The sequence below is a fragment of the Salmo trutta genome, chromosome 7 (genome assembly GCF_901001165.1).
Source record: "Salmo trutta chromosome 7, fSalTru1.1, whole genome shotgun sequence".
NCBI lineage: Eukaryota > Metazoa > Chordata > Actinopteri > Salmoniformes > Salmonidae > Salmo > Salmo trutta.
Genome location: NC_042963.1, coordinates 32,791,702 through 32,814,285, shown reverse-complemented (window position 1 = coordinate 32,814,285; position 22,584 = coordinate 32,791,702). Strand labels below are relative to the sequence as shown.

The window sequence follows — 22,584 nt, the reverse complement described above, 5'->3', positions numbered from 1 at the left end:
ATGGATGATAGCATTATAACTAGACGCCACTTAGGAGACTGACAAAGATATTAGAAAGCAGGTGTACTGCTTCAGGTGGTGGTGGTTACGTTGATTCTCTACACTCAGGATAACAACATTCATAGAGATACCAACTGGTCCTGAAGACCCACACGATGTGCAGGCTTTTGATCCAGCCTACCTCTAACATTTGATTCAACTGTTTGATACCCACATTGCAACCCAATGGAACAAATGCTTGCACGTTATAAATGACGTCACACACTTGCTCACGTTGCCAACCTCCAACTGTGAAACAGTCCTAAGAATTTGCCTCTTTCTCTTCATCCCTCACACACATGCAGGGTGTGTGTAATCTTCGGGTACTGTACCATAATTAGCGTGTTGGCTACCTCATTTTGAATGTGTGTGTGTTTGTACAAACGTGTGCTCGTGCTTGTGTCTACCTGCCTGTTTCTTTGTGTGTAATTGTTGGTGTATTACTTAGGCTACTGTATGTGTTTTGTTTTTCGTCCTGACTCTGTGTAACCACATTAAGAGCAGTCCATTGGTATACTGTGTAGTGTGTGTAGTAAGGCTTTGTTCACAGCCAGAGAATCTCAGGGGCCGCTGGGAATTCTGAGTATTCTTCACTTATCGTTTCTTTTCTATCTCTTTCTTTTCCCATCTTCATTATTTTCCCCCAGTCCAGCTGACCATAAGGCATGCAGTGTCTGAGCTTCAATAGGCCAGATCATTTCAGCTGGGCAGGCAACAGCTAGGAAAACACTAAAGCACTGATGCCAACGCTACATTTTACACTCAGTGCAAAATATCCCCAGGATCTTCACAGATAATATTGCAGTGAATTTGGAAGTGGATGCAAATGGGAATCGAACCCGTAACTTTGCATCTCTTAGTCCAACACCTACAGCAAGATAATATGCCAACAAGACAACATATTGCAACAAGATGGCTGGAGTTATAAAAAGGGACTTTACATTATATGATCAACACATTCAGGGGTAGCCAATGGCCCAAATGACAAGACTTAATACCACAACCATAATTATGATCACATAGTCAAACAGTCTCTCATGTGTTTTCTAGAACAGATTGACCAGCAGTAGAAATAAAACCAGGACAGTAGCAACACCACAGTACTGTAACGTTGTATTGTACCACGGTAATGAAAAGTTTATGCCTTGCCTTGTTGCTATATAAACAGAAACATGGGCTATGTATCACTTTAGCATCCTCACCCTCTTTCTCAGTGGATTCTGCTACAGAGCTAGCTGTCCCTGACCAGACAACTGTGGGACTGTATCACATTCACATTACTCTATTATTTATTCTTAGAAAAACCTCTGAGTCAATTCCTTCGTCAGTGAATTCATATCACACACTTTAATAAGTCATATTACTCATCTACGATCATCTGCAGGGGCTTTGATATAAATAACATGACTCCATTCCTTCCCGCTGACTATGGATTCAATTCTGCTTTTTCTTTCTTTGTTTGAAACCAGACCTCATAGTGAATGGGTGAACGCGTGGGAGAGACAAGTAGGGAACAACATTTCCATAATTGTACTTCCCCTACTAAGCTTTGTTCCGTTTGGTGAAGTACTGATTCAGCTTGACCCTCTGGTCAGACATTTCCTAAACCTCCTAATGGTTTAGATGAAGCAATAAAGCATGATGATTATTGTAACAGCCACTCTGGCCTCAGGCTCATACAACAGTATTCTTTAGTTGTAATACCATTGGGATTACAGCATTGTACACAGTATATACTGTAGTTACATAGAGTTCCAGGCCACCACCCTCCATTAAGAATGCTATTACACATGACCTGCCACAACATGCCATAGGAGTACCACTTCATGTAAAAAAATCAAACCTGGCTGGGATGCCTTTTACATGGCTCTCTATAGACTTTCACAAACACAGAAATCATATTTTCTACCATTCCAGTGCAGTTTGGTTTCAATAGCATGTGTGTGGGTTAAGGCTAATAGATTCCATTAACCATAAATCAACTTAGTACAACCTTCTCCAACCTCTACGGCCCCAAACAGCCCTGCAGTGGAGAGAGGGAGATGACGATAAGGGAATTCCCTGTCCTAAGTGTTCTCTTTCCATCTCTCTCTCTCATTAGTAACTGTCAGTCTGTCACTCAGGCCCTGTGCTCTGAGTCCATCTGGCTGGTGAAAGGAGAGAGAGGAGAGAAAGAGAAGAGGGGGGGCTGAAACACACACACCCTTATTAGCATCTGGACATCTGCTCTGTCCCCTGCCACCTTCTGCAACCTACTGCCAACATCTGCCACACACACAGGCACACACATGCACACACAGGGACACATACACAGGCACACATTTATGATCACGCACAGACACACACAGTAGCTCAGCGATGGGATCCATGCATAGTGAGGTGTGAGAAATGCTTGAAGGGATCTGAGCAGGGGTTCTGCAGTCATTTAGCCAGACAACAACCAACAGCAGGTAGCAAGCAGGCAGCTGGCAGGTAGAGAGCCAGAGCACAGGGGAACAGGGCCTAGGATATCAATCAAAGCCTGTAACAGTGAACCTTCAACCCAGGAGACATCCCAAGCCCCAGGGGAAACACCCCCACATTTCTTATGCATGCACATACACAGATGACACGCACACACGACACACACAGAATATATAAGCTTGACAGTTCAGAGAAAACTCTTTCCCCTGCTCTCTGAATTAACAATGCCACACACAGGTCTTCTCTACACCTTTACTTGTCTCTTTATACCTTTCCCTCCCTCTCTCCCTCTCTTTTCCATCCATCAGTTTACTCCTCCCTCCCCCTCTCCCAGTTGTCAAGAGCCCAGTTGTCAAAGTCAGCTGCAGCTGACCTAACGAAGAGGTAGAGATTTATTAGCGAAAGAAAAAGAGAGATAGAATAGAGAGGGAGAGAAAGAGAGACTGAGAAGAAGACAGGGAGAGAAAAAGAGGAAGCAAACAATCCGAAGAGCAAATGAGCAAATAGAATAGGCGAGAGTGAGAAAGAGAGAAAGAGTGAGAAACACAAAGAGAAAAGGCTGCAGAGAGAGTATAGGGAACAGAGAGAGAGGATAGGAGGATAGAGAGAGATTTGACAGAATGGTATAGAGGGAGAGAGGCACCAGTAGCTCTCTCCCTCAGTAACAGTAACAGTCCAACAGTATGGAAGTGAGGCTGTAACTCACCGTCTGTGCCAGGTCCGGTATTCCGATGCGGATCACCAGCGTGTTGCCCTGTGCCTGCGCCATGCCTCCTCCTGCACTGGGGCTCCGCTCCCGAGCGGGACGGAAAGAGAAAACACTGACAGAAACGGGAATGCCGCTGTCCTCTTCCCGTGAGCTGCCGCTGTCAGAGCTGGCCCCCTGGCTGCCGTTGGTGTGTGTGTAGGGGTGTGAGTGTGTGTGCTGGTCCTGCTGTGGAGAGCTGGGTGGCTCATGTTTGCCGGCTGCAGGACGCAGAGGCATGCTCCGTGTGAGTGGCTCGCTCTGCACTCGCTCACTCCACACACACACTGCTCTCACTCGTTGGCTCACGCTCTCGCTAAACACACACACCACTCGCACCGCACATCACTCGCCTGGGAGAGAAAGAGAGAGGGAGAGAGAGAGGAAGGGGGAATGGGGAGGAGAAGGGGAGGGGGGACAACAGAGGATAAGAGGACGAAAGGGAGGGGAGAGAGGGAATACTTTTTTTTAAAGATTTAGATACAGTAAGTAACAAGGGGATGTGTGACAAACTGAGGAGTTGAAGACATGAAGACATGAAGACATGAGTGCAGAAAGGAATAGATAATCACTTCATGGTGTGTGACTTAGTAGGAGAGAAACATCCTACAATCTCCAACAGGCATACATACTTTGATATAAATTTATTAGAGAAGAAGCAGACTTCTGAAATTGAGATTTAAAGAAACACAACAAACAAGTACAAAGGTGTATTTCTGAAAAGATCCTTCAGTCACCATTAGGCCCAACAAGAGAGTGAGAAAAAGATATATATATATATAGAGAGAGAGAGAGAGAGAGAGAGAGAGAGAGAGAGAGAGAGAGAGAGAGAGAGAGAGAGAGAGAGAGAGAGAGAGAGAGAGAGAGAGAGAGAGAGAGAGAGAGAGGAGTTTCTGAGGTGACAAATACTGAATTACAGTTGAAAGTGAAGCGTCAAAGCAGTGATGACCATTTCACCTATCAACACAGGATTAATTCTCATTTTGCGGTCAAACTATAACCATTTGTCAAACCCATAAACACAGGTTTCCAATGCCACCAGCCACTGGAGTGTCACAAAGTTAGGATAGAATCACATAAGAGAAAGACAATCACAAGAGTTTCCCCATGTCTGTCACATTGGAGGGAGGGAGTGGGGGGAACCAAAACCAAAATGGAACTGAGTTACTGAAGTGATGTTAGTCACAGGGGCACTGAGGGTCAGATCGATGGCGGTACCCTGTAGGCATTAACCTTCACACCTCCCTCTGCTCTGCCTCTCTCTGTTGGAACGCTCTGCTCTTGTCTGGCCCAGCTCAGCCCAGCTAACATTATCATACTGTATCCGCTGTGGTATAGGACCAGTCATTTTCTGACACACCTCTAGATGTGAATGTGTACTTAACTGACTTGCCTAGGTAAATTAAATAAAAGTGTAAATGGCCGCAGGTACCGGTGCCTTCGCTGTCAGGTTCAGCAGGAGCTTCATCCCCACAGCCATAAATACCCTCAACAGCTAATGGATTATATTCCACTTTTTATGTTCTGTCTTAGTCTTCTGTCTGTCGTATCTCCTGTCATGGGTGTAGGGAAGTTTGGTTTGGTATTGTAAATGTTATGACTGTTGGTGGCTTCTATGTCTATGTATGAGCATGTGGAAATGAATTTCCTCCATGGAGGACATCAACATTCTTCCCCCTCTCACCTCAGACACTAATGACTGCTCAAACCTGGAAGACCACTTCACGTCTTGTCTGATGAGGACATGGATCCTTGATGCCACTTGTCTTCACATCAACACCTCTCTGGCCCTACAGTGGTCCTGTTCTAACCACTGATACATTCAGCATCCATATCTAGCATTAGCTCTCTCCTATCTGTGTGTGTTTTGGAAGGTTAGTGGTATTAGCTGATCAAAGGATGTTTCTCCCTCTTCAGCTCACTCTGGTTCCTCTCTGCAGTAAACTGCTGCATGTTTTCTGGATGTGAACCCTGTACAGGAGTCTGTGGAAATCACTCAATATATTTCCTGAGAAGTTAATATTAAATGAAACACCAGCTCATTATTTCCCATAACTGTCCTTGAGAGATTCTCAAAGAGAAGAGGTTTAAAGAAAGCCTGCTGCTGCTCTATGGTCCTGGCTGTGCCATGAAGATGTCTCACTGAAGGGGCAACCGCAGGATGGAAACTAACCTAATTTAGTAACAAGTGGAAAGAGATGCTGAAACTTCATCCAGGAGTTTACCTTCTTAGAAGAAAGAGATGTGAGTTGAGGAAAGGAACTTTTTATCAATGGTGTTTATTCGCAGATGTGTTTTTGCAAAGTATGTGTGAAACGTCAGCAGAACACACTCAACACTAAACTTCACCTTGCATAATTCAGTCTTGACATAACCAGTCATAGTAGCTTATACCAGAAGTTGCCATGGGGATGTTCTTGACAGCAATTTTGCCATGTCTCGGTGTCTGAAAAAGGCCCGGAAAATTGCCAGACTTCAGCCACCCCAGACATGGACTGTTCTCTCTGCTTCCGTCTGGCAAGCGGCACTGGGGCTTCAGGTCTCGGACCTGAAGACAGTTTCTATCTCCGAGCAATAAGACTGTTCAACAGCTAACCAATGGCTGCACACCCTCACCCATGGACTCTCTGCACTGACTCCATCTGCACTGATTCAATGCACACTCACAGGACTCTATCCACACACTCGCTCACACATTTACACTCTTGTGCACACACACACACACACACACACACACACACACACACACACACACACACACACACACACACACACACACACACACACACTTACCTATATACATATGTAGGATCTTAATTTAACCAGTTTCTCACAGCAGGAAAATAATCCCACAGAAACAGGACATGTGAATTATTGTGTGGATTATAATTAACTGACATTTTTGTAGGGGTTGATACATTTTTTGTTAGGGTAAATCCAGTTTTAAATGTTCAAGTGTAAATGACACACTTTAGAAGCCTTTTTAAACCTTGAATAGTTTGCATTTCCTGCTGTGTAATGTCCTGCAACAACAGGATAATCAAATTAAGATAATTTAACACAGCCATATCATATCATATTATCGCTGCCTCGCATAGAGAGATTTTAACGGGGAGGGAGGGAAGATGGCGGTGAAAGAGGAGGACAGCGTGAGGAAGGGAAAATATAGATAAAGAAGGAGAGAGAGACAGAAAGAAGGGTAAAAGAGAACATGGTGACAGGGACGGACTGTTTTCACAGCCCTGCAGTCATTTAGCCTGTGCACTGACTGTAGTGAATGTGTTTACACCTCCCCTCAAAGCCTGATTCACTCTGCTCTCCGCTGCTCTACAACAGATGTTACGGCCAGTCAGACACACAGACAGGTCAGTCACCTAGCGTTACATTAACACACTGGACCACAGTTAGCTTGTCCCCAGGCTAATAGGCCAGGATACCATGATACACATGTCACATTAGATTTACTGCAGGCTGATCACCATACAGTGCTATCTGAAGATGTCCATAATGAGATTAACTGTGTAAGAGCACAGCACCAGTATAATCTGAACAGACATTGGGCTATTTACAGTCAAATGATATTGTGATATGTACTATATGGTTCACACATACTGTCTGAGCTCAGCTACATCACTAGTCCTGTGATAATTGGCTGTATGTACTGGGCTACACCGTGACATTTTACTGAGCAGTATATATTGTTAAATCCTTAGTTCCTCCCTAGCACTATGATAAGGTGATATATTGTACACCACAGGCAACATTCTTATTTATATTCTCATCCTTAACCATCTAGTGTGTCAAGTGGTAACAAAGACACAGCATGTCCTCCATATCCATCTGCTCCAATAGGCTGTGAATCCAAGCAAATGAAATGGCAAATTTCTCTGAACAGGGGAAGAAACCATCACCAGTTTCACAGGGAAGCAATTTCCCAAGCAGCAACTCCATACTACTTGTCAGACATAATACTGTATAGTGGTTGTTGGGGTGGGATTGGCACGTGGTGTGGGGGGGTCTGTGGGGGGAAATTGATTGTTTTATTAAATTCCTCATGTCTTACTCATTGTTAGGAAGGTGTATGGTCCAAATCAGATGTTAGGTACTATATACAGTATATGAAAGATTACATGAATCCTATAAATTACAACGGCCAATTAGGGTGTAATCAATTAGCGTAATTTCTCAGAGATCACATTATATTTCAACTAAATAATGTTTCAAGAATGCTACTCATATCTGTTTCTAACTACAGAAACGATTTCAGAACAATCTCAGATGGTGGGTGACATGCTGAAATTACATGAAATGACCCAATGTATAGAATTGCAGGAAAAATGTTGTCTCCGCGGCCTCTTAGACTGTGCCATTGGCCACGCCTACTACCACTCTGTAGCAGTATCTGTATCTACTGTATATCCAGTGTACCAGTGTCTTTGATGCAGCCTGCTACCTATTAATAATCAATGGCTCTCCCAGGAGGGCTTTCCACAAAGCCAGCCAATTTAGACCCCGCATCTCTCCATCTCTCTTACCCTCCATCCCTCCACTTGCACAATACTTCATATTGACAGGATAAGTGTCCATAGTATTAAAGCACAGCCCAGCAAGGTCCCTTAATACCACCGGCTACAATTGGGATCAGCTGCATTAAGAGTATCTTGACTGGCTGCATCACTGCTTGGTATCCAACCGCAAGGCACTACAGAGGGTCTGGCGTACGGCCCAGTATATCACTGGGGCTGAGCTCCCTGCCATCCAGGACCTCTACACCTTTCGGTTCTCCAGCCATCCAAGTCATAGATTGTTCTCTTTGCTACCTCATGGAAATCTGTACCAATGCACCAAGTCTGGAAACAACAGCACCCTGAACAGCTTTTACCCCAAGACTGCTATATATTTAGTTAAGTAGTTAACCAATAGCTATCCGGACACTTTATGCACTAACCGTTTTGAATCATCACATACGCTGCTGTTACTGTTTATTATCTATCCTGTTGCCTAGTCACATTATCCCGACCTATATGTACATAAAGCTACCTCAATTACCTCGTCCCCCTGCACATCGACTCAGTACTGGTACCCCATGTATATCGAAAAGTTTGCTTTACTCATTGTGCATTTATTCTTGGTTTTATTTTTTCTTATATTTGTCTATAATTTCTATTTTAATATATATTTATTGTTGGGTAAGCATTTCACTGTTAGCCTACACCTGTTTTTTACAAAGCATGCGACAAATAAAATGTGATTTGGTCCAAAAGGCTCCTGAACAGCTTCTACCCCCAAGCCATAAGACTGCTGAACAGTTCAGCAAATGGCTAACCAGACTATTTGAATTGACCCCCGCCTCATATTTTTTACTCTGCTGCTTATTATCTATATGTCACGATTCCCACCGAAGGTGGCTCCCCCTCCTGCTCGGGTGGCGCTCGGCGGTGCTCGGCGGTCGTCATCACCGGCCTACTAGCGGCCACTGATTCCCTTTTGTTTTCCCCCCTTTCCATTATTGTTTGCACCTGTTCTGTGTTGGGTTGATTAGCGGGGCTATATTAGCCAGTAGGCCCGCCTGTTCTTTGTGCGGGATTGTTTCTCTGTATGTGTTGCTTGTGTACACGCTGATTGTGTTTTTGCGCTAGTGCGTGGTTTTGCGCCGACTGTGTTTGTCCCCTGTGTTTGGGGCACTTTGTTTTGTGTGCGCTCTGATCGCTGTTTGGGTGGCTTGTGTTTTCGCCGTGAGGCTCATTAAAAGCCATTACCCTGTATCGCTGCTTCCTGCGTTTGATTCCTCACCTACTATGCCCAAGCCTTACAGAAACCCGCACCACTATGGAGTCAGCAGGAGCAGCTGCCAACCCCCTTCCCTCGATGGAGGAACGCGTGCTCCATCACACCTCAGTCCTCCATCGGATCGGATCCGAGATGGACCAAATGATGGAGAGGATGGACCGATGGGAGAGGAGTGGTCTCCTCTCTCCACCTCCGGCTCCTCCGACTCAGCCACCTCCGCCTCCCACTGCGTCCGGCTCCGGCGCGCTTCGTCTTGCGCTCCCGAGGGAGTATGATGGAGCGGCGGCTGGGTGCCAGGGATTTCTGCTCCAGCTCGAGCTGTACCTGGCCACCGTCAGACCTGCTCCCTCGAGGTAGGAGAGTGTGAGTGTCCTCGTTTCCTGCCTGACGGGCCAAGCTCTGGAGTGGGCCAACGCAGTCTGGAATGGCCCGGACTCGGCGAGGGATCACTATCCGTTCACCCGCCGCATTCGGGCCGTGTTCGACCACCCTCCGGAGGGACGAGCGGCAGGTGAGCAGCTGTTCCACCTCAGGCAGGAGACAAGGAGCGTGCAGGACTTCGCGCTGGAGTTCAGGACCTTGGCCGCTGGGGCGGGGTGGAACGACAGGGCCCTGATAGACCATTACAGGTATACCCATTGTCACAGGAGGAGACGGTGGCTATGGAGACAAATGTCACGGAATCTCTGGGACAGGGGTACATTCGGCCCTCCATTTCACCCGTCTCCTCGAGTTTCTTTTTTGTGAAGAAAAAGGAGGGAGGTCTGCATCCGTGCATTGATTACAGAGGTCTAAATGCTATCACAGTGGGGTTTAGTTACCCGCTACCTCTCATCGCTACGGCGGTGGAATCATTTCACGGAGCAAGATTCTTCACAAAACTGGACCTCAGGAGGGCATCTAACCTGGTGCGTATTAAGGATGGAGACGAGTGGAAAACCGCATTTAGTACCACATCGGCCATTATGAGTACCTCGTCATGCCGTATGGGTTAAAGAATGCTCCAGCCGTCTTTCAATCCTTTGTAGATGAGATTCTCGGGCAAGGCGTGGTTGTCTATATCGATGATATTCTGACATATTCCGCCAACCGCGCCGCGCATGTGTCCCTGGTGCGCAAGGTGCTTGGGAGACTGCTGGAGCATGACCTATACGTCAAGGCTGAGAAGTGTGTGTTCTCCAAACGAGCCGTCTCCTTCCTGGGTTATCGCATTTCCACCACGGGGGTGGTGATGGAGTGTGACCGCATTAAGGCCGTGCGTAATTGGCCGACTCCAACCACGGTGAAGGAGGTGCAGTGGTTCTTAGGGTTTGCCAATTACTACCGGAGGTTTATCCGGGGTTTTGGCCAGGTAGCGGCTCCCATTACCTCACTGCTGAAGGGGGGGCCGGTGCATTTGCGGTGGTCGACTGAGGCGGACGGTTGAAGGTGCTGTTCACCGAGGCACCCGTGTTGGCGCACCCGGACCCTCTCTAGCATTCATAGTGGAGGTGGAGGCTGGGGTGGGTGCCGTGCTATCACATTGCTCAGGTGCGCCACCGAAACTCCACCCCTGCGCTTTCTTTTAGAAGAAGCTCAGTTCGGCGGAGCGCAACTATGATGTGGGGGACAGGGAGTTGTTAGCGGTGGTAAAAGCCTTGAGGGTGTGGAGACACTGGCTTGAGGGGGCTAAGCACCCCTTTCTCATCTGGACCGACCACCAGAATCTGGAGTATTTCCTGGAAGTTAGGAGACTGAATCCGCGTCAGGCAAGGTGGGCCATGTTCTTCAGCCGTTTCAGGTTCACTATTTCCTATAGACCAGGCTCCCTGAACACGAGGGCCGACGCGCTGTCCCGTCTCTATGACACTGAGGACCGGCCCATCGATCCTACTCCCATCATTCCAGCTTCTAGGCTGGTGGCACCGGTGGTATAGGAGGTGGACTCGGACATCGAGCGGGCGTTAAGGGTGGAACCTGCGCCTTCACAGTGTCCCGTGGGACGCATGTACGTGCCGCTTGGTGTCCGTGATCAATTGATTCGGTGGGCCCACACACTACCCTCTTCGGGTCATCCTGGTGTGGCAAGGACAGTGCGGGGTCTCAGGTGGAAGTACTGGTGGCGCACCTTGGCTAAGGACGTGAGGTTCTACGTCTCTTCCTGTTCGGTGTGCGCCAAGAGTAAGGCTCCTAGGCATCTCCCAAGAGGGAAGTAACAGCCCCTCCCCGTTCCACAACGGCAATGGTCTCACCTGTCAGTAGACTTCCTGACAGATCTCCCCCGTCTCAGGGGAGCACTACGGTCCTGGTTGTTGTGGATCGGTTTTCGAAGTCCTGCCGTTTCCTCCCGTTGCCCGGTCTCCCTACGGCCCTGCAGACTGCAGAGGCCCTATTTACCCACGTCTTCCGGCACTACGGGGTGCTGGAGGACATTGTCTCTGATCGAGGTTCCCAGTTCACGTCCAGGGTATGGAAGGCGTTTATGGAGCGTCTGGGGGTCTCGGTCAGCTTGACCTCCAGTTATCACCCCGAGAGTAATGGGCAGGCGGAAAGGGTGAACCAGGAGGTGGGCAGGTTTCTGCGGTCGTATTGCCAGGACCAGCCAGGGGAGTGGGCGAGGTACATTCCATGGGCGGAGTTGGCCCAGAACTCACTTCGTCACTCCTCCACTAACCTGTCACCCTTTCAGTGTGTTTTGGGTTACCAGCCAGTCCTGGCACCTTGGCGCCAGAGCCAGACCGAGGCTCCTGCGGTGGAAGAGTGGGTGCAGCGCTCCAAGGAGACCTGGAGTGCCGTCCAGGAATCCCTGAAGCAAGCCAGTGGACGGCAGAAGAGGAGTGCTGACCGCCACCGCAGTGAGGCACCCGTGTTCGTACCGGGGGACAGGGTCTGGCTCTCGACCCGGAACCTGCCCCTCCATTTGCCCTGCCGGAAGCTGGGGCCGCAGTGTGTGGGGCCCTTCAAAGTCCTGAGGAGGATAAACGAGGTGTATTATAGGTTACAACTCCCTTCCTATTACCGTATTAACCCTTCGTTTCATGTGTCTCTCCTCAGGCCGGTGGTAGCTGGTCCCCTGCAGGAAGGTGGGGTGCTGGAGGTCCCTCCGCCCCCTCTGGACATCGGGGGGTCCCCGGCGTACAGCATACGGGCCATTCTGGACTCGAGACGCCGGGTGAGTGGCCTGCAGTACCTCGTGGACTGGGAGGGGTACGGCCCGGAGGAGAGGTGCTGGGTACCGGTGGAGGATGTCTTGGACCCGTCCCTGTTGAGGGATTTCCATCGCCTCCACCCGGATCGCCCTGCGCCTCGCCCTCCGTGTCGCCCTCGAGGCCGGTGTCGGCGCGCGGGAGCCACGCGTCGGGTGGGTACTGTCACGACTCCCACCGAAGGTGGCTCCCCCTCCTGCTTGGGTGGCGCTTGGCGGTCGTCGTCACTGGCCTACTAGCGGCCACTGATTCCCTTTTGTTTTCCCCCCTTTCCGTTATTGTTTGCACCTGTTCTGTGTTGGGTTGATTAGCGGGGCTATATTAGCCAGTAGTCCCGCCTGTTCTTTGTGCGGGATTGTTTCTCTGTATGTGTTGCTTGTGTACACGCTGATTGTGTTTTTGCACTAGTGCGTGGTTTTGCGCCGACTGTGTTTGTCCCCTGTGTTTGGGGCACTTTGTTTTGTGTGCGCTCTGATCGCTGTTTGGGGTGGCTTGTGTTTTCGCCATGGGGCTCATTAAAAGCCATTACCCTGTATCGCTGCTTCCTGCGTTTGATTCCTCACCTACTACGCCCAAGCCTTACACTATAAATAGTCACTTTACCCTTACCTACATGTACATATTACCTCAATTACCTCGACTAACCTGTACCCCCACACAATGACCCTATATATAGCCTCGCTACTTTTTTATTAAACTTAAGTTTATTTTGTAAATATTTTATTAACTCTTATGTTGAAGACTTCCTCGAGATCACTAGCAAAAAACATAGTCTTGCTTCAATAAGCTCTCAACCAAGGAGCAGCTGATCCATGGAGGATACAGATTGTGTATTTCCTGTGTGTGAGTGAGTGAGTGAGTGAGTGAGTGAGTGAGTGAGTGAGTGAGTGAGTGAGTGAGTGAGTGAGTGAGTGAGTGAGTGAGAGAGGTAAGGGTAAGAACTCAGATGTCATTGTGTGGAAATTGATGGATGCTTGCATGTGTGTGTGATATAAAGGGTGAGCAGCCCTTATTCAGGTTCATTTCATGGTCTTTACACCACAAACTTTGCCCACCTAAACAAAGTGCCAACTGAGTCTAAATAGACATAGCTTACTTAGAACTGGACTACATACACACACATAGACACACACCCCCTCTTTACACCACTGCTACTCTCTGTTGTCATCTATGCATAGTAACTTTAATAACTCCACCTATATGTACATTCTACCTCAACTAACCAGTGTCCCTGCACATTGACTCTGTACCGGTACCCCCCTGTATATTGTCTCGCTATTGTTATTTACTGCTGCTCTTTAATTTTCTTGTTACTTTTATCTCTTATTCTTATCCATATTTTTTTTTTAACTGCATTGTTGTTTAGGGGCTCGTAAGTAAGCATTTCACTGTAAGGTCTACACCTGTTGTATTCAGCGCATATGACTAATACAATTTGATTTGATTTGATTGCGTGTGTGTTTCTCCTCTGCAGGATTGCAGGGTATAATGTGAATCTGGGAGGTTAATGTATCTGTATCATACAGCTGTTCGTTTCCTGCTCCTACTACATTGTTGGAGCTGTGGCCTGGTGTTCTGTGAACACTCATTAATATTTCACTGTGTTTACTCCAACACTGGCCTTCAAGCCCTCAGAGCTGGATCACTGAGCACAACACAGCAGAGCAATGAGAGCGGGAGAGAGAGATAAGTTGGAGAAAGTGGACTGAAAATAAGATAAGAAAGAAGGGTATTCTGTTAAACAATAGGTATTAATGTGCATAAGAAAGACACAACGTCTGTGTATGTATGTATGTATGTATGTATGTATGTATGTATGTATGTATGTATGTATGTATGTATGTATGTATGTATGTATGTATGTATGTATGTATGTATGTACAGTATGTATGCATGTATGAGCGTGTGTGTGCGTGTGTGTGTGTGTGTGTGTGTGTGTGTGTGTGTGTGTGTGTGTGTGTGTGTGTGTGTGTGTGTGTGTGCAGACGAGCAGTGTATTGACCCACTTTCTTTTCATCAACGTTGGAAATAAGAGCCAGGCTAACACAGTCCAGCTTTACTCATCCACACACAGCCTTCATGACTATTGATCTCCTCTACCGTCAGTGGGAAAAGCAGATCTGGGTCAGACATTACATTACGTTATACTGCAGATATGTGTCAGCATGCATCTCTGACTCCTGCCTATTAGCTGGCGTCTATCAGTATCAGTACCTCCACACTTTGGCTAAGATGGCTCACATCTATAGCATCAGTGTGCAATGATGTCATAGATGATCTCTGATCCATCCCATGATCTGTCTGAGGGCTCCATGGGCCGAGGAAAACGTGTGTGTCAGATGCTTAGCCTGTGTGTGAGACAGTTGTGTGTGTTTTTTGGGAAGGTCAGCATTTGTGTGTGTGTCTGTTGACATGTTAGTTAAGCCCTGCTTTGGTTCTCTGGGCTACTGCTTCTCGGGTCATCATGCTACCAAACAGAGACTTAGCTAATGATCTGCTAACGCACACGCCCACACATGCATGCGCACATACACACACATGTACACACACTCTCTCCTTCTGCCTCCCTACTCACCAACCTCTCTCTTCCTTTAAACTCCCCCATCACCAGGTGTCGTGACTGTCTGCCAAGTGCAGCAATTAAAGCTCTGGGAGCGAAGAGCAGCAGATCAGCCATGCCTCTGCAGACACACACAGACAGACAAACAAGCATACATACTGTATGTATCGTGCACACCAGTGTTGGGGGTAAAGTGTTACAAAAGTAATGTGTTATGTAATCAGATTTGATACCTAACGGCGTAAAGTAACACGTAACTTTTTCTAACTATTATTACAGTTACTTTGTCAAACAATATTACATTGTAAAACGTGCATTACTTCCACAATCATATCTCTACCGGGCGCGTTTCAATGATCCAATCTCGACTTGTTTCCTCATTTAGTTCTTGAGCGAGCGGCGAGAGGCTGTTTGGAAAAATGTCATGACAGCTGCTGTCCATAGAGATGAATAGAGGTAACATTGTATATTAACGTGTTACTTTTGTTAAATGTAACAAGTAATATGTAATATTACTTTTTCAAGTAACTAATCCCAACATTAGTGCACACTAGGGTTGGTTGATATCCAGATTTTCATACCTTCATACAGTTTCTGTATTGGGGGTATATGATATTACCATGCTGATCACGTTAATTTGCATTGCTAGTGCTAGCTAACAATTAATGTGATGCATTGTTTACGTTTACTACCAAACTAGATAGTTAGGTGGCCAATGTTACTCCAACAAGACTGTACCACAACTCAATGTTGATAATATATCGTAGCTACATTCTTCCACAAAACATAGATAGCTAGCTAAATAGGTTCAAAGCAGGTTCAAAGCCAACGTCAAACTTTGGGAAACTGTCACACAGCTAGCTAGCTACCTTACAATGCATGCAATGGGCATTGCAAAACTATTTAGGTAGGCTACATAGACCAAGCTACGGTAAGAGGAGGTAGCTAGATTTCAGACAGTTATAACGTTGCAGTTAGCTACCCTGCATTTCCTCGACTAAGAACAACCAAGACCACAACAGAGTAAGCAAATTCCTTTGTTAAGAAACAGCAAGCTAGCTACACCATGGTTGAACCCCAAATGTACATGTAAACAGAGCATCAGCTAAGTTGTGCACTGCAAGTGTGCAAATGTATGCTATCATCAGACAACGTACCAGACTCGACTGACAGCATCGCTGTTTCAAACATGTCGAATAAATACTCCCTCTCCTGCCATCTTGTCATTATTATATTCCAAATTTGGTAAAACAACAACATCAGAATAATTGCTTGCTTGCGCAACCTGTTGTGCGCACACTAGCGGTTCTGGGGGGGGGGGGGGGGGGCAGTGCCCCTGTGACAACAATTTTGGACCCCCTTGTGGCCCCCTTAAATGTGGAGTATACATCCGTTATTAGACAGTGTGTCACGCCCTGACCTGAGAGAGAGGTTTTGTTTCTCTATGTGGTTAAGTCAGGGTGTGGGGTGGGCATTCTATGTTTTGTATTTCTTTGTGTTGGGCCGAGTATGATTCCTAACCAGAGGCAGCTGTCTATCGTTGTCTCTGATTAGGAACCATACTTAGGCAGCCTTTTTTCCACCTGTGTTTGTGGGATCTTATTTTTGTAATGCTTTGTGTGCCTACAGAACGTGCCGGTCGTATTTCCTTTGTTCATTACTTTTCATCATGTTCTGAGTAAATATATCACAAGATGAACATATTCCACGCTGCACCTTGGGCGACTCCTCTTTACGAGCGTTACAGAAGATCCCATCACAAAAAGACCAAGCAGCGTGGGCAGGATGACTGGACCTGGGAGGAGATCCTGGATGAGGCAGGACCTTGGACAAGGCCGGGAGAGTATCGCCGCCCACTAGAGGAGATAGAGGCAGCGAAGATAGAACGGCGATACTGGGAATAACGGCAAGGCAAGCAACAGGAGGCCGAGAGGCAGCGCCCCCAAAACATTTTGGGGGGGCACACGGGTACATTGGCTAAGGCGGTTTTAAGACCTGAGCCAACTCCCCGTGCTTACCGTGGGGAGCGAGTGACCGAGCAAGCACCATGTTATGCGGTGATGCGCACTGTGTTGCCAGTGTGCACTCACAGCCCGGTGCGCTTGGTGCAAGCTCCTCACCGTTACCGTGCTAGAGTTGGCCGTCAGCCAGGAAGAAGTGCGCCGGCTCAGCGTATCTGGTCTCCAGTGCGTCTCTACGGCCCAGGTTATCCTGCGACTGCTCTACGCACGGTACCCCCGTTCACCAGCGCAGCACAGTTCGTCCTGTACCAGCACCCCGCCCTTGCTGGCCTACAGTGACCATCCAGCCAGGACAGGGTGTGCCAGCCCTGAGCTCCAGACCACCGGTGCGCCTCCACGGCCCAGTGTGCCCTGTACCTGCTCTGCGCACCCAGTCTCCTGTGCGTCTCCCCAGTCTGTTGAGACCGGATCCAGCTCCACGTAGGAAGCCTCCAGTGATGATCAATGGTCCGAAGTCTCCAATGATAATCCAAGGCACGAAGCCTCCAGTGATGATCCATGGCCCGGAGCCTGTAGTGATAATCCATGGCACGAAGCCTCCAGTGATGATCCATGGCCCGGAGCCTGTAGGGATGATCCATGGCATGAAGCCTCCAGTGATGATCCATGGCCCAGAGCCTGTAGGGATGATCCATGGCACGAAGCCTCCAGTGATGATCCATGGCCCGGAACCTCCAGTGATGATCCATGGCACAAAGCCTCCAGTGATGATCCATGGCGCGGAACCAGTAGTGATGATCCATGGCACGGAGCCTGCAGCGAAGGTCCCTAGTCCGGAACCTACAGAGACGCTCTCCAGTCCGGAGCCTCCAGCGACGTTCTCCAGTCCGGAGCCTCCAGCGATGCTCCTCAGTCCGTAGCCTCCAGCGACGCTCCGCGGTCCGGAGCCTCCAGCGACGGTCTGCAGCCCGGAGTCTTCAGCGGCGGTCGGCAGTTCAGAGCCTCCGGCGCTGATCCACGGTCTGGTTCCCCCGGCGACACAGAAGCGGGGGGATCAGCGGGCAGTGTGGGGGCTACGCCCCGAACCAGAGCCGCCGCCAAGTATAGATGCCCACCCGGACCCTCCCCTATAGGTTCAGGTTTGCGGCCGAGTGTCCGCACCATGGGGGGGGGGTGGGGTACTGTCACGCCATGACCTGAGAGAGAGGGTTTGTTTCTCTATGTGGTTAGGTCAGGGTGTGGGGTGGGCATTCTATGTTTTGTATTTCTTTGTGTTGGGCCGAGTATGGTTCCTAACCAGAGGCAGCTGTCTATCGTTGTCTCTGATTAGGAACCATACTTAGGCAGCCTTTTTTCCCCCTGTGTTTGTGGGATCTTATTTTTGTATTGCTTTGTGTGCCTACAGAACATGACGGTCGTATTTTCTTTGTTCATTACTTTTTATCGTGTTCTGAGTAAATAAATCACAAGATGAATATATTCCACGCTGCACCTTGGTCGACTCCTCTTTACGAGCGTTACACAGTGGCAACGCGGAACACTAATTTAACCTACACATTTTCTAGTGGGACGGCTTTAGGCGCAACACAACAGTATCGTACCACATGCAAAACGATATGACAACGATAACGTCTAATGTAACTGGCCCCTCTAACAGTACAACTGGCCCCCGCTTGCCCCCCCCCAGTTGAAATGGTCTCGAACCGCCACTGTGTGCGCAGTCAAAATAAAATGAAATGATTGCTAACTTGGTTAACTACATGATTAAATGAGTCCGTTTTCAACAAATCAACTGTTTTAGACTATTGTTTTTTAACCAAGAAAACAGTACTGAGTGAATTAACAAAATAATTTTAGAGCGAACGCGTCCAGACTGTCCATTTTAAATGGTCTGTTGAAGTCAATGTGTTAAAAACAGGGCTCGTAGTGTAATGGTTGGAGTTACTGCCTGTGAATCTGAAGATTGCAGGTTTACCTCCCGGAGGAGACATTTTGACCATTATATTGTTTTGACAGCCCAAAACAAAACAAAACAAAACAGTTCGCTCAATCAAGCATGATGATCTTGTAAGTATAAAAACAAAGCTTGAAAAGGTAGTATAATGGGATTAGTGTGGTGTGCAAACATCACATTATTGTGGGAGCACCTCCTGTAAGAGTATGAATTAAGCTGTTTGAGAAGGTTTGAATATTAAGCAACCTGCATACTGTACACATTGTTTGAAGTACAATAGACCAACATAGCTACTGTAGTAGGTCAAAGCTGTGTGCTGGAGAACCTTGGTAGGGCATGGATGGAGTAGGCATTGTGGTGCTCATGTGAATTTCCTTTCTTTTTCGGCTTTAGACCAATCCCTACTTCTCACTTAAAACATATTTTAATAGACTTATGTGTGGCTATATTGTTACATAGACATCACTATGCACATTGCCCACTTCTCATCATCCGCAAAATGTCATCACAATACATACATACACACACACACACACACACACACACACACACACACACACACACACACACACACACACACACACACACACACACACAGTCATACACACACTTACACACCCACCCGGTCACACAATTTGATGTATTGCCTATTATGTATCAGTGACAGGGTTGGCACTGGGCCTAGAGCAGAGTGTAGTTCATGATGTTGGGTATAATAGGACCAGTTAAAAATAACTTTATTATCAAATACACACTCAGACAGACAGAGGACCTCTAGGATTCAAACTATACTCTGGTTTAAATCAAAAGATGGATTCTATGACATTTTTAGTCAACTATGATATGACTTGACAAGTAAGAAATCAAAAGCTGATCTTCCCCAGCATATAAAAACAACCCCGAGAAAGAGAGGTGGGGGGGGTGCATCAATATAAATCAACACCAGGGACAATAAGCACAAAAACATAATCTGTGTGTCTAGGGGAGAGAAAAAAAACAGCTCCACAGTCCACACACAACTACAGCAGGAGATAGGCATGCAAAAACCTAATTCCCCTGTGAAGTTGTCATAGTAAGTAGTCCATCAGAAACATTTTCTTCATTATCGTGTTCCTCCCTGCTTTCAATTCATTTATGACATTTCCCCAGATGCCACCGTTACCTAAACACAAAACAGACACGCAGGCACAAACACACAAACATTTCTCTCCAGGCTGTGAGGCGAAAGTATTACATCCTCGCAAAGATTCACACACTCACAAACACACACATTTCTCAGTGGGCCATGAGGCGGAGGTATTAGGCCATTATAGCAGCTTTAGAGAAATGAAAACTTCATCTCCAACTCTCCAGAGGCTATTGATTGGCCGAGCTGCAGCTGAGGTACCTCGCTCAGCGTGCGTGCGTGAGTAAGTGAGTATGTGCGTGTTTGTGAGAGAGAGAGAGATTTTTTTCTAAACACAATTCCTCCACTTTCCCAGAGGTGTGAATTAAGAGGTAGCATTGCCGAGGTAGCATGCCCCCCCCTGATTCCTGTAGTCCACGATTAGCTCCTTGGTCTTACTGACTTCGAGGGAGAGGTGGTTGTTGCGGCCCCAACAACCTGTAGGCTGTCTCATTGTTGCCGGTGATCAAGCCTACTACAGTCGTGTCTGCAGCAAACTTGGTTGCCATGCAGTCGTGGGTGAACAGGGAGTACAGGAGGGGACTAAGCACACACCCCTGTGGGGACCCGTGTTGAAGGTCAGCGTTGTGGAGGTGATTTTGCCTACTCTCGCCACCTGGGGTCGGCCCGTCAGGAAGTCCAGGATCCAGTTGCAGAGGGAGGTGTTCAGTCCCAGGGTCCTAAGCTTGGCGATGAGCTTGGAGGGGACAATGGTGTTGAACGCTGAGCTGTAGTCAATGAACGGCATTCTCACATAGGCATTCCTCTTATCTAGGTGGGTGAGGGCAGTGTGGCGTGCAATTGAGATTCCATCGTCTACGGATCTGTTGGGCCGATATGCAAATTGGAGTGGGTCTAAGGTGTCTGAGATGGAGTTGATATGTGCCATGACCAGCCTCTCAAGGCACTTCATGATTACAGAAGTGAGTGCTACAGGGCGGTAGTCATTGTGGCATGAAGCCTTAGAGTTCTTGGGAACAGGAATTATGGTGGTCATCTTAAAATGTGTGGGGATCATAGACTGGGACAAGGAGAAGTTGAAAATTACTATGAATATGCCTGCCAACTGTTCTGTGCATGCTCTGGGGACGCGTACTGGAATACCATCAGGTCCCGCAGCCTTGCGTGTGTTGACCTGATTAAAGACTTTACTCCTTCTGCCTCAGACAGCGAGACCACCCAATCTTCTGAGTCGGTGGTGGCCATCACACCCGACACGATGTTGTTATTGTCAAAGCGTGCATAAAATGTATTGAGTTTGTCTGATATTGTGTTACTTTGTTTTTTTACTTTAGTTTATTTGGTAAATATTTTCTTAACTCTTGAACTGCACTGTTGGTTAAGGGCTTGTAAGTAAGCATTTCACGGTAGGGTCTACACTTGTTGTATTCGGTGCATATGACAAATAAACTTTGATTTGATTTTGATTTGATTTAAAGAGTGATCTGTAATGGAATGTAGCCCCTGGAATGTAATGGAATGGAATGTAGCCCCACATGTGGCGGGCATCGCCGCCTGTGTAATATGAGTCCACCTTATTCCATTATTGTCCTTTTGCTCATTTGATGACTCTGCGGAGGTCATAGCAGGACTTCTTGTACTTGTTCCTGTCCTCAGCCGTAACCTCAGGGTTGTCTAGGATAGCCCTGTATGCGGTAGCCCTGTGCTTTAGTTTAGCTCCAACCTCAGTGTTAACTGTTGGGACAACGTCGCCGAAGCATTGCCTAATGAAGCCGGTGACGGAGGCTGTTAGCTCGTCGATGTTATCGGCAGAGTCTCTAAACATATTCCAATCAGTGATAACAAAGCAGTCCTGTAGCATAATCTCTGATTCTGGTGACCATTCCTCAATGGAGCAAGTCACGGTAATTCCTGTTTGAGCTTCTGCTTGTAAACAGGAAGCAGAAGTGTGGAGTCATGATCTGATTTCCCAAATGGCGGACGAGGGAGGGCCTTGTATGCTTGCTTGCAGGTAGAATAACAGTTTTGCAGTGCCTTGCAAAAGTATTCATCCCCCTTGGCGTTTTTCCTATTTTGTTGTATTACAACCTGTAATTGAAATTGATTTTTATTTGCAATTCATGTAATGGACATACACAAAATAGTCCAAATTGGTGAAGTGAAATGAAAAAAAGAACTTGTTTAAAAAAATATATAAATTAAAAAACTGGAAAAGTGGTGTGTACATATGTATTCACCCCCTTTGTATGAAGCCCTTAAATGTGATCTGGCGCAACCAATTACCTTCAGAAGTCACATAGTTAAATAAAGTCCACCTGTGTGCAATCTAAGTGTCACATGCTCTGTCCCATGATCTCAGTATATATACACCTGTTCTGTAAGGCCCCAGAGTCTGCAACACCACTAAGCAAGGGGCACCACCAAGCAAGCGGCACCACAAAGACCAAGCAGCTCTCCAAACAGGTCAGGGAAAAAGTTGTGGAGAAGTACAGATCAGGGTTGGGTTATAAAAAAATATCCCAAGCTTTGAACATCCCACAGAGCACCATTAAATCCATTATTAAAACATGGAACGAATATGGCACCACAACAAACCTGCCAAGAGAAGGCCGCCCACCAAAACTCATGGACCAGGCAAGGAGGGCATTCAAAGTATTAAAGTATTAACTTTGGGGGGTTAAATAGTTATGCACGCTCAAGTTTTCAGTTTTTTTGTCTTAATTCTTGTTTGTTTCACAATAAAAAATATTTTGCATCTTCC

At 47.2% G+C, this 22,584-nt stretch overlaps 1 protein-coding gene across 1 annotated transcript in view; it reads right to left on the bottom strand.

Moving 5' to 3' along the window:
* shank3a (SH3 and multiple ankyrin repeat domains 3a) overlaps positions 1-22,584 on the bottom strand; it is a 383,230-nt gene that overhangs the window by 282,140 nt on the left and 78,506 nt on the right. The window contains exon 3 of the mRNA XM_029758638.1: positions 3,209-3,600. Coding sequence (XP_029614498.1) covers positions 3,209-3,487 — 279 coding nt within the window. The 5' untranslated portion in view covers positions 3,488-3,600. The remainder of the gene's footprint in view (positions 1-3,208; positions 3,601-22,584) is intronic.